General features: G+C 37.5%; 1 protein-coding gene across 2 annotated transcripts in view; it reads left to right on the forward strand.

Moving 5' to 3' along the window:
* The first annotated feature begins 528 nt into the window (after window positions 1-528).
* LOC132142525 (ephrin type-A receptor 6-like) overlaps window positions 529-13,278 on the forward strand; it is a 147,283-nt gene continuing 134,533 nt past the window's right edge. For both annotated transcript variants that reach the window (XM_059552459.1, XM_059552460.1), the window contains exon 1: window positions 529-1,206. In XM_059552459.1, the coding sequence (XP_059408442.1) occupies window positions 1,131-1,206 (76 nt within the window). In that variant the 5' untranslated portion in view covers window positions 529-1,130. The remainder of the gene's footprint in view (window positions 1,207-13,278) is intronic.

A 13,278-nucleotide genomic window follows, 5' to 3' on the forward strand; every position in this document is an offset into this window, starting at 1 on the left:
ATTTAATTTAGTTTTTGTTCTACATGTAACAAAGTGCAACCACACTGTGTTCTGAAGCACTATTACATCAACTGCATAGGGAAAAAAATAATTTAAATAAATAAGGTCCAAGTTTCCAGACAAAAGGGAACACTAATCCCCAAAAAGGGTTTAGTAGTATTCAACATACATTACATTTTTTGTTATGACAAAAAAAAAAAAAAAAAAATCTGAATAGATTTCATAATCAAATTTCGAATTTAGTTTTAATAAATTACTGTAAATTCCTACAAAATATTGCCAATATTTTAGTGCATTAATAATAATCTTGCATTAATATAGTTCAGGGTGATAATCTAAAATTACAATAATTGCAACAGTAAGGGCTTAAGAATGTTTCAGAATCTTAAAAGTAGAATTAAGTCGACACACAGTAGATGTCTCAGTCTTGACGAAAACGCACCATAGAGCATTAATGCATATAAATAATGCAGCTTGAGTCTGTTCCGGTCCCAAATAAGACTGTGCTTTGATTTAAATAAGCACGCATGACTTCACTAGCCTTGACAGAAGAGAGGGACGGCACGGCACAGTGTGGAAACGAACACCCTCTAGTGCTGATGAGCTTGTCTTCCTTCCAGATCCGCAAAACTCATGGGCTTTTCACCTCAAGAACGCGTCGTCTACTTGGAAGCTCTCGTGCCAGGTCTGTGTGCGTGCGCGAGACTGATTCGGCTAGTTTAAGCGCGTAATACAGGCTCGTGTCGACGGCACATAGTGCCAAGAAGAGAAACGCGTATAACACATAAAGAAGCGGAAAGCCCGTTTATGGATACTGACGACTGGAGAACACACTTAGTCTAGTTCATTATTTCAGGTGCTGATAGCCTTACAGCATTAGGGATAAGTTATCTCACAATCTCTATCCTATTTATGTAAATTCTGTAAGTTTTTTAAGTGCCGCCGATAGTTGTGCGTAATGGGCTGGCATATCTGTCGCTTTGTGTCCGCGTTTTCGCGGTGCGGGGAACGAGGCGGTTGACGCGCAAAACCGTTTACAATAGTTACATACATTTTGTGACTGGATATTTTGTCTCGGACTCTTTTCTTTAGAAACTGTCATCGACTTACGTGCACAACTGGATAGAAAAATGACTTTTCAAAGATTATTCTTCATGTTTGCTTTACCCGGATTGGTTTTGTCGGACCCCGGCCATTCAAACCAAGGTGAGTTACAATGAATTGTGATTAATAGGTTGTTACTATACTCATGTGCACAGTGTGTGTGCATATTGAATGTATTGGTTGCAAATGAGACGCTAATCGCATTCAGTCTTTAAGTTTGGTCAGAGCATTACAGATTTATACAGGTGGCTAATGACAGTTGTGCCAGCAATTTGGAATATTATAGTTTGTTTTGATTTGTGCAGGGTAGATTATAAACGTTGTGTTTACTGTCATTCCGGAGTTCTGTAGCCAGTCTTATGCTCAGCATCATACAAACTGGGTACCCATAAGGTAGGGAAGACTGGGTAATGTTGTAAAACAACTCAGTGTCTATAACTCAGTGTTTTTTGCTCTTATCTCTAAACCACTGATATGATATTCCCATATTTGTCTGTTTCATATTCAAGTAGTTTAGAAATGTTGCATTTGTTTATACAACTGTAAATAAAGCTGTTGTTGGCATTGCCGGGTGGGTTGTTACACCAACTAAAAGCATGCTTCTGTGCATGAATTTGTGGAAATCACATGCATTTGCTCAGAAATACAATTCCCAATCCAATCCCAACCCAGTTTTATTTTATTCAAAAAGGTAAAGATAGGCTCATAGGAAAAATTTAAATTCAAACAAAATTGCAAACAAATGCAGAAATACATACAAAGCACATGTTAAAAAAAATTAAAACATGTGATTGCATATTGGTCACTCTCGTACTTCTGACTTTGTCCAATTTTGTGCCACCTTTGTGGATCCAGTAGAAGTATATTGAATAGTAGTGCTACCCTCCTTGTCAACAACTTGTGTGGATGTCAGAACAAGAGGACCCTGGTGGTTCTGATGATGAACTGATGATAACAATGATTTAAAAAAAAATAAAAAGATAAAAAAACATATCTTAAGTGATGTACTAAAGGTAAAGTGGGTGTATGTTTTAGAGTACTGCCCCAGGGACAATCTGTTGTACAGACATTTTCATTAACATTCATTGCTATGATCACCAACAAACAGATGTAACAGATGCAAACTTAAACCAGATGTAGAATGTAACTTCTTACCCTAAAATTGTGTTTTGTCCAGTAAATATTTTATAGTTTTACAGAGAAAATGTATAAACACCACAGAGCTGGGCATGCATGATTATGGTCAGCCAAATTTACCCTACATTACAACACACCTGGGTCTCACCTACTGTATCTAAGAGACAGGACTGCAATGCTGGTGTCTCATTGCACCTGCTCCATTTCCCCCCTTCGTGTGCCTGTAACTCCTCCCTTCTGTTTACACTCGCAGTTCACAATGGTCATTCACATAGGAAAATAGTTAAATGGCAGTATTTTGAATACAAACATTACAAGAACAAGTGACTGTGTTGTGAAAAGAGAGAGGAAGGGAGCGTATTTGTGTGGGATGTGCAGAAGAGAGAACACTCAATCATTCTGAGTTGACTTGCACGACATTTAAAACTTTTTATCCAGTTATGAGTCATCCTTATTTTTTTCCTGAGCTGGGATGGAAAGCGGCTATTTAACAGGTCACTGTTTTCTCAGTTTTAACCATCACAAATTACGCAATAGATCTGGAGACAGTTTTTTTCCAATGTGAACATATAAAAATGGAAATTGAGGGTTTGCAGTTCACTTGAACAAAAGTCCTGTCCTGTGATTAACACTGATGCTAATGTCCAATTAGTATGCATGCAAAGATGACCCTACATAACCTCACAATATATTTATCTATTGCACAGCCATATAAGAACAGTCTGCTCTTTTATGCTATATACTGTAGCATTAGAATTTCTTAGAAACTTCAAATGCTTATCTTTATCTCATTTTGCAGGAACATTCATTGCAGAACTCTTCAAAGCCCTTAAAAATACATTTAAAAGAAGACTGAATAAGTTCAGTCTTCTTTCCTCCTCGTACTCGTATCTGAATCTCAAATGCCACTTTTTGACGGACTGCTCTTGCTCAGCTGTCATCTTGCACATCATCAGATCGCTGTAAGATAGCAATGTTCTCAAGCTCTCCTCTAATCAGTCCAGAGTGGTGCTTAAGTGTTTTACAAGGGCTTTTTTAACCACCTCTTCCTCAGACATCGGTTAGGTTTTCATATATGCCTGTCAGCGGTCAAAATGGTAGATGATAAAGTGTGTGTAATCCTTTAAATGAATTGTACTTCTGTTAGAGAAGCAGAGAAACAATGGATGGAATTTATATAACTGTTATTACCAGGGTTAGACAAAATTCAGAATTTAATACGTAGCCTATATCTCTTTTAATTTGACTAAATTTGAATTAAATAAACTTCATAAATTCAAAACATAATAATATTAACATAATATTTAATTAATAATTGTTGTTTATCATCCATCTAGCTCAAACAGTAAATGATAGCAACAATAAGGTAAAGGGTTCGAATTACAGGAAGTGTTTGACATGATAAAATGTGTACCTTGAATGTAATTAAGTTTCTGTGGATAAACTTTTCCCCCCAAATGCCTAAAATGTAATTTTTTTTAAAAATGCTTCTATTTTTATATTTTCATGTCTAATTTAAATTTTTGTTTAAGTCGTTTTATTATGTGCTTTTGTTATTTGTATTAGCATTTTTATATTCTTAATTACAGTTTAACACGTCGTGAGAGTCAACATTTTGAACTTTTAAGTTTAAGTATCTAATATTTATATTTTATTTTATTTCAGTTTAATTTCAACTACTAAAATATTGTTTTAATAGTTTTTTTTTTGTTTTACTTAACAACATAACACTGCTTTACTACTTTGCTTTTTTACTTTACAGTTATGTGAGTTCCTTACATTCAAATTCGAATTGGAGTTCTGCGTACTTTTGCAACCTAATTCTAAATTCAGGAATTTAACGGGAATATAAAAGTAATCTCGATTCACTTCTGAATGGCACACAATTCTTGTAGCTGACTGTTGACTGCTGACTGTTCTTAAGCTGTGTGTGTTTGTCTTCCATTCTGATGCAGTCACGTGGCTTAGTCAGAGTTTTGTTCTTTTGCTCAGAACAAAGTTGCACTATATTGGAAATATAGGCATATGCGTCTGCATTTCTTTCTCCAGAGAGCCACAGATTAAAGCATGTTACAGCAGCACTGAAGCTACACTGGTGTGTGTGTGTGTGTGTGTGTGTCAGGAAGTGCTATGTAAATAGTAATTGTGTGCTGTAACAGAGGCCCATTAATGCCCGCTGCCCTGTTTGTGCTGCTATCATTCGAGTGCACTTATTGATTTTATAGTGGAGCCGAATCTTTGAGGTTACTCTCTTTATACTTTCAACACTTCAATGGCTCTTCAAAGAGAGAGAAAGGAGCAGGTTTTAGGCTTTGTGCTGCCAGCAACGGTATTTATATGTGCGTGTATGTGTGTCTGCCTGTTTTCTTGTTCCTTTCATCTGATCAAGGTCATACAAATATTATCTTGTCATTTATTTTGTCATTTTTGAATTGGTTGTATTGGTTCCACCTGCGTTGCATTGACACCCTGGACATCTGCCATCCCTCTTGCTCAGATATTACATTTATTAAGCTGAATAAAACACAGATTTCTTATAGTGTAAGTAAAGGAAGAGATTAGCTCTTTTTGCGTATTGTGGTGCACAGACCTGCTCGCCTCTCCATTGACTCGACTTTTGTAAATTGCACCTTGACATTTCCAGGGCCTGTCTGTGCAATGTGATCTTAGACCTTAACCCCAGTGCCTCCTTTTCCTACTCCTCCACATCGTCTCAGACACACTAAATGCCCGGTTAAAGACCACTAATGCATGCAGCGCTGTCCTTATCAGATCAATTTATCTCAAGCGTGCGAAAAAGGGCCATTTTTCTCCGGTTGTGACATTCAAATTCCAAATGTCACCTCTCTCGTCTTCATCTCTCATCTAAGAGGGAAAAAAAAGAGAGAGAACATGAGTTGCATGGATCTAGGCTTTCTTGTCACACTCAGACACGCATCTCTTTTTCTCTTACCAATCATTATTATCTCCCTGAGCCAAGATTTAAAAGAATTAGTTTAGATCATTTGGCTAAATGTCAGAGCTTAATAAGCCAGTGCACACTGTTGGTTCTAGTCCAGAGTTTATGTAATTAATTTATTGTGACTGATGTTTGGATTTTATACTTTAAAAAATACTTTGTCATGCATTGATAAAAAGGCCTTTTTTTGGAAGTTTATTTTTAATAATAAAGTTGAATAATAGTGAATAGTTTCACACCTGATTGATACTGGAAGAGTCCAGAGCTTAATGTCATAATACAAATTTTTCAGGTTTTGAGTACTAGGCAGCATTTGCGTATGAATTGGAGAATTACATCTGCAGAACTGACTTCCATTTTTGCCATTTTGCCTTTAAAAATTCAATAAAACATAAAAGTGTGACTGTGAACTGAGAGAGGAACAGAATAAATGTCATATTGACTTCCGCAATGCATGTTTGATAATGGTATGGTTTTGTACCTTTTGAAAGGGTATGGCCTCAGCAACAGCTTTTTTATATCATATTTGTAGGCTTTGGTTCAGTGCTTAATTTTGTGTTTATTTCATTCTTAGAATCAGTTTTAACCCTCTCAGTACTGGCTAGTACAGAATAGGAAAATGGTTGATTAATAGCTTGTAGGGCTGTAGCTATCTACTTCAGTGCGTGTGACAAAGGAAGTCGCGCTTCTGCACAGAAATACGCTAAGCATGCAGGATTCATATTTAAATAGACTGTTCTGGCTTAATATTTACAGATATTAGTCCATATCATGATTTGATGTAAGTGCAATGACCTATTTTTGATAAATTCATTCAAAATGTGGCAAATTTCCATGCCATTCCGCGTTAAACTGTAAATTCCATTTTTAAGACTGGATTCCGCGATTCCATCTGCGTTTTCTGCATCACGGAAATCATAGGGCCGTAGTTGTGGTATGTTAGCTCTATCTTGCAATGGACACAGGCCACAACTTTCTCTTTACGTTTGCCCGCGCCCTCAAATCAAAACACTGCTGACTCCTTGCAGTATGAGATTTCGGACGCAGCCCTTGTGTCTCTTTCCGCTTTGTGGGTGACGTAAACGCATTGTGTCACATTAAAAAAATCATGGCGAAAGATCCTGACGTGTGATTTAAAATACATTAAAAGAGGCTTCGAGGCAGAGGAATTTGCCTCGATAATTTTTTGTAATCGAGTTACTCGAGGAATCGTTTCAGCCCTAATAGCTTGAATCGGTTCTTCACAGCGATGATTGTTTAAGGACAAATGGCAGTAGCTACACCATGCTATCTAGATTCATTCTCCCTTGACTGAAGATCAATGACCAATCAATACTACATCGTTGCTTCCAAAGCAGAAATTGACAAGCATTGGAGTCTATTCATATCCCAGAAGGCTTTACTCATCAGTGCCACAGTGGGTTGAGTAAGCCATTGTCTCTATCAACATGAAAGCCATCCAGCTGAGACACACAACAGGAATGCCATTTGAGCTAATGTTGCACACTCTGCTTGATGTTGCTACTCTTTTCACTAAATTTTATTTCAAGCATACTATATATATATATATATATATATATATATATAAAACATTATTGTTGTATGATACTATCTTATTCAGAATTGATTATATAAAAAGAAAAACAAATTATAATAATAATTAAAAAAATAAGAAGAATAATACCAGAACCAGACAATTCACTTCACCACTTGTTCCTTATTTTTAATAATACAATTCTTTACATCAGTGTTGCATACATTTGATCATTTGCAATGATCATCCCTTCCACTAATGCTTCAACAAATAGAGAAGCCCTAACGTATAATCCAATAATAAACCTTAAATGTGTTTGATGCCTTTCATTTATAATCCTGAAGATCCTGGAAGAATTCTTAACTATAGGCATATCTTAAAGCTGTCTTCATGCTGAATGAATTTAGATTTGGATTTAACCTTTCAATGTGTCACATGGGATGTTTTATACTGGGATCCAGTCATCAATAGGTTAAAAACACATGGTAAAAACAAGATCCAGATCTTCTGATATGACACATCAAAGATCTAAGCTATAGAGGCAGCCCAGGTTTTTTCTCCATCTGCCTTTTCTTTTTTCTTTTTTTAATCCTTTCCTTCTTTCCATCTAGGGACTCCAGATTTTTACAGACAGACATAGGCGCTAGCTGCCACTTCTGATGTGTCTCTGTTGATGTCTCACTCTCCACGCTGAGGAGGAGGGAGAGAGACAACAAACATTCACCAGCTGATTTGGTTTGAAATGAAGCTTGCGGATCTTGTCAACACTAGTTACAAAGATTCGGCTGCAGCAAGACAGCCCGCTCTGCTTTTTCTAATAAGACCATTAATAATAGTCCCATCTGGAAAGCATCTTGCCATTGGCAGCATTACCCTTGCCAGCCATATTATCTTCTTCTAAGGGCTGGTAATTTGAATTTGCCGCACCGTTTTAATTTCAGGCTGTTGAGGTTATTCCCCTTTTTTTCAATTGTCAAATTAGTTATTTAAATCACGCTGTTCACTTTTTTTGGGGGGAGGGGGGGGGGCAATATAAATAACATATATTTTTGATATGGTGGCCAGAACTTGTGACATTTTTCTTTCTTCTTTTTATTATCGAAATTAAGTGAGTTTATAAGAAAAAAATAAACTGTTATTTGTAGTTTATATTTTTATTTCATGTGTGTTTTGTATTACAGTTAAATTAAAGTTAAACTCCATAGAGAGACCAATATGCTCAATGAAGACCAGGAAATAAATTTGAAGATCAGTCAGTTGACAGAGAGTTTACTGAAGATCAGAGATGTATAAAGTACTAGAGACACAGACTTGAGTAAAAGTACAAGTGCTCTATCAAAAAATGACTTGAGTAGAAGTTGAAGTGCTCTTTAAGCACCACACTTAAGTAGAAGTACTAAAGTATTCAACATTTTTTGTACTTAAGTATTGCAAGTAGTCTATTTGAAAATTTAAGTACTGAAAGTAAAAGTACAAGTATTGTGTTATGTAGTTATTAAAGAAAGTATTCAAAAGTTTGAACATATTGTTTTTACTATTTCAAATGATTAACCTAAAGGACAATCACAATTCCTTTGACTGTAACTTTTTGTAAACAAAAAACAGATTAAAGGGTTAGTTCGCCCAATTTGCAAAATTATGTCATTAATAACTTACCCTCATGTTGTTTCAAACCCGTAAGACCTCCGTTTATTTTTGGAACACAGTTTAAGATATTTTAGATTTAGTCCGAGAGCTCTCAGTCCCTCCATTGAAGCTGTGTGTATGGTATAGGCTACTGTCCATGTCCAGAAAGGTAAGAAAAACATTATCAAAGTAGTCCATGTGACATCAGAGGGTCAGTTAGAATTTTTTGAAGCATCGAAAATACATTTTGGTCCAAAAATAGCAAAAACTACGACTTTATTCAGCATTGTCTTCTCTTCCGTGTCTGTTGTAAGACAGTTCAAAACAAAGCAGTTTGTGATATCGAGGAGCTGATGATACTGCGCATCTGTGATTCAGCGTGAAAGCAAACCGACACACAGAGCGCATGAACCGAACTGATTCTTTTGGTGATTGATTCTGAACTGATTCTGTGCTAATGTTATGAGCCCAGGTAAACCGAAGGCTTGCAGTCAATGCCAATGACGCCATAACGTCGAGCGCAAAAGAACCGGTGAACTGTTTTCTTCACCTGGATTATTGAATCGAACTGTCAGAAAGAACTACTGGTGATTCGAAAACCGATGCAAATGGTTCTTGACTCGTGAACGAGTCATTATCTGGCTCGGCTCGGTGTTCATCTCTCTCTTCACAGCAGTTCAGTCAGCACGCGCAGTCTTCCCAATTCGCTCAATGATGTGCCAGCTTCATCAAACCTGCCATCTACAGTTCTGTTTGTAATGGAATGATTCGTAACATTTTTATAATTGTAAAGAGTAACGATGCAGCACATAAAAAAATATCGGAGTAAAAGTATTAAAGGATCACTTCACCCATTTGCATTTAGCTTTGTATTGTTAGAAACCCAGTCATATATTATAATGATCATGGATTTTTCCTTTGTTTTTCCCTGAGATGGGAGAAATAAGGATTTAAGTGTCTTACTTCCTGCTTATTATGACGTAAAAATCGTCATTTTGCGTCATAATAAGCAGGAAGTCAAAATTCATTGAAAAGTGTAGAGACTACAGACACTAGCTTATTATTATTCCAGGGGATGGGAGCCACTCACCCTACAGGCCTATTACAGATCAGTGGGTGGGACTAAACTTACAGAAACGACAATGAAAATCCGCCATCTTGTTTGGAAGCTATGTAGCTAAGCTAACAAGCGCTTATGGAGTCAGATTTACGAGAATGTCTGGAGAAAGAACTCATGATACGGAAGAAGAGGATTTTCAAAGTCTGTTGCTCGAAACAGATGTTCGTGGCTATCTATACGAGCCACAATATAGCGCAGAGCAGCTGAGGCTGATGGAGGAACAGGAGGCGGTGGCTGCAGCCGAGGCTGGAGACCTGCCTGTCGCGTCCGAGGAGCCCGGGCGTGCTCTAGCTGGTGCGGATTGGTGGTGCCTGTGCTCTCGTTGTGCGCCTACGGACACAGAGCTCGAGTCTGTCTGCTGCAAGAATTTGAAAGATGCCAATTTCTCCTCGAAGAAATGTCTGAGGCAGACAAGGACATGGATGTTTGCGTTGTGAACCATCCTAGTTTCGCCCCGCATATGGACAGAGGCGTCCTGGAGACATACTTCAGAATTCCGAAGGTAAACTGGAAGCCGAAGCCTGCAGGGACAAATGGACGTCTAACTGTAAAATAAGTGTTTCAATTTTATTTATTATTCATTTCGTGAAATGTAAACAATTTCTTCAAGCATTATTATCACGAAATGATTCCCGGTTAATAAGTTACGTAACGTCAACTGTAAACTGTTTGTGCAGTACCTTTTTTAATGCACAAAAAGCTTACTGTGGCATTGTTTACTACTGTGGCACGTAAATACCATACATCGCTAACTGTGTCCTCAATGTCTTGTAGACAATATCGCCTAACAGCGGTGTTCTGGATTAGTGGGAGTGGCTTGTGGAGCTGTGCAAATGTGTTGCATTGTGGGAGTTGTGGTTTTACATACAAATGAGCCCTAAAGTTACTTTCTGTAATAACTCGGTCAAAAAGGCACCAAATTCAAAAGTTTTAATAGATTTCGACTACATATATGACCCACTTTCAATGAAGATCAATGTTCCCACGGGTGAAATGCTCCTTTAAACTCATCGAAAATATGTACTGAAGTAAAAGTGGAAGTAGGAGAAAAAAATAATACTCTAGTAAAGTACAGATACCGCCTTTTAGTACTTAAGTACAGTAGTGAAGTAGTTCTACTTCGTTACTATACATCTCTGCTGAAGATAGAGTTCTCCACACTTCCAAAGGCCATAGTTAGAGGAGCCAGACTCAACTTATAATGAAGAAACACTATTACTTATAGTCATATTGATGTCATTTCTACAAGTTCTGATAGGTTAACAGAACAGATAATTCTAACAACATCCAAACATGATGTTCTTTTCTCAAAGACAATATTTTGGAGACACTAAGTTCAATTCGTTATCAACTATTGTAAGGGTGGTAGGCAAGTCAAAACCTTGTGAGGGCACTTCTCATCTGGGCAGCTGTTGATTCTCCTGCAGACTGTTCCTTTGGCATGGTCACATGCCTTTCATATTCCTAAACAGCCCCTGAAAATATGCCATTAGTTTAGGGATGCACAATATTTATCGGACAGATGAATTATTGGGCGATATAGGTGAAAATAACGTAATTTTTATTGCTCTGATAAATAAATTAAATCATATAAATAGATCCGATAAAGTATGTTTGCTCATTATGTCATCATCTGTGAACTTGTCTTCACCAATCTGGATGTTTTTCTCTGTGGCTTCAGAGGACAATGCTATTACTATTTGCAAATCATGTTCAGCAATTATTCCGAGAGGAGGGGAAAGGCGTCAAGCTTTAACTCAACAAATCTTATATCTCACTTGCAAAGTTGTAATGGTGGTGAAGCTGTAGCAGCAGCTACTAGCGCTAAGCCTAAAACATGGAGCCCATTCAGCAGGCATTAACATGTGACAGTCTATATATCTCCCTCGTCATCATGCACTAAAGGTTGAATAGATGCATCTCTTTGTTATGCATTAAATACTTGAAAGTTGTTGTTAATGAGTTGTTAGTTGCAGATAAACAATAGTTCTGTCATAGTTCTGTTAATCTGTTTGGGGTCACCCCCCATTTTTGGCATGAAGACACAAATGACATACACAAAATAAAAAAGGCTGCTACGCAACAGTCTTTCTGATGAGATACACGATCGACATATGTTCGCAAAGCTGACTCTTCAAAGTTTACTGTTCAGCATTGGTGCTGAAACCCAGGAGCAAGGAGAGACACGCGGTCAGAGAGCTCTCACCAGTGTGGGGAATCCATGGTGGCATCGAGCACATAGGAGCAGTCTGCCACCATGGACGCTTGAGGTGCTTGGCTGGAGTGAGTTGGTTGAGGGAGGAGCAGCAGTGTGTCTGGGAACTGTAAATATATATATATATATTTTTTTCCTATTTTCCCTCTCTTGTCTATGTCTCTCCTCATCCTCATTCGTCAACATTTTCTCTTGCCTCGTCTGGGGGGGTGGGGTGGGGGGGTATGGGGTTGGTTGTGAGAGTGCAGTCTCGTGGGAATGGAGCAAGGCTGGTGGAGTGGATGATAATGAGCGACACCTGTGACACTCACCGGTCTTGGTTCCCACGGAGGAGCTCTGGAAGGATAAATGGAGAAGTAACGACAGTAAAGGACAAGAGAGTACTAAGCCTGGACTATTTATCTTATTGTGGTTCGGTTTGTCCACGGCTATCATCCATGAGGGGCTGTTGCGCTATTTTCAGTTTTATGTTTATTTTGTTATTAAATTGTATTTAAATGTTCACCGGTTCCTGCCTCCTTCACTTGTCTATGAACATTTGTTACTCTTACACAAAAATTTAAAACATTTGAAGACTCAGGACTGATGTTTGCTATTATAGTTAGGCCAGAGCTACTAAAATAGATTAATCAGTGCATCTTTAATCTTTAATCGGTGCACAAACTGCAGATTATATGAAAATTATAATATAAAAATACAAACTTAATTAACATATCGCAATTGATGGTGCTATAAACCATAAAAAAGAATCATAAACATTAGGCATATGTGAGAGTTAGTAGATGCATGTGAAAGTGAAAGTGACATAGAGCCAAATCTAGTTACCCATACTTGGAATTCATGCTCTGCATTTGACCCATCCAAAGTGCACACACACAGCAGTAAACACACACACGGAGCAGTGGGCAGCCATTTATGCTGCGGGGCCGAGGAAGCAGTTGGGGTTCAGTGACTTGCTCAAGGGCACGTCAGTCATGATATTGAGAGTGGAGGGAGAGCTTTACATTCACTCCCCCCACCTCCAATTCCTGCTGACCCGAGACTCGAACTCACAGCCTTTGGATTACGAGTATATAACCATTAGGCCACGACTTCCCCCCAATTCACCGCAGTTCAGTTGTGTTGGTCTTCACATGTCTCATACAGCTATTATAATAAAATAAAATAAAAAAAGAACAAAGTTCAAACTGATAACCCCTTTTCTATAAAATATATAGTTTGATTACATAATTATTCAGACAAATTATTACAAAACAAATACATATTTATTCTCTGGAAGCCTGGCTAAATGAGGGAACACTGCTACTGCATTCCTGACATGAGTCAAACCCTCAGTAATCTGTCAGACACCAGATACAGACATTGCTTGTAACATAAATTCCAGAATAGATACATTAGTTATAAGAAAAGAATGATTATGTATTCATTTCAAAACAGAAGAAGAGGGGATTGGAAATCAACCCCTTTAGATTTCATTATTATTATTATTTATTTTAATTTATTTTGGTATTTTTTAGCATTTTAATTTAGATTATCATTATATATATTATTATTTTTTTATTGTATTTTTTATAAGAGCCATT

This window comes from Carassius carassius, chromosome 6, assembly GCF_963082965.1.
Source record: "Carassius carassius chromosome 6, fCarCar2.1, whole genome shotgun sequence".
In the NCBI taxonomy this organism is placed as follows: Eukaryota; Metazoa; Chordata; class Actinopteri; order Cypriniformes; family Cyprinidae; genus Carassius; species Carassius carassius.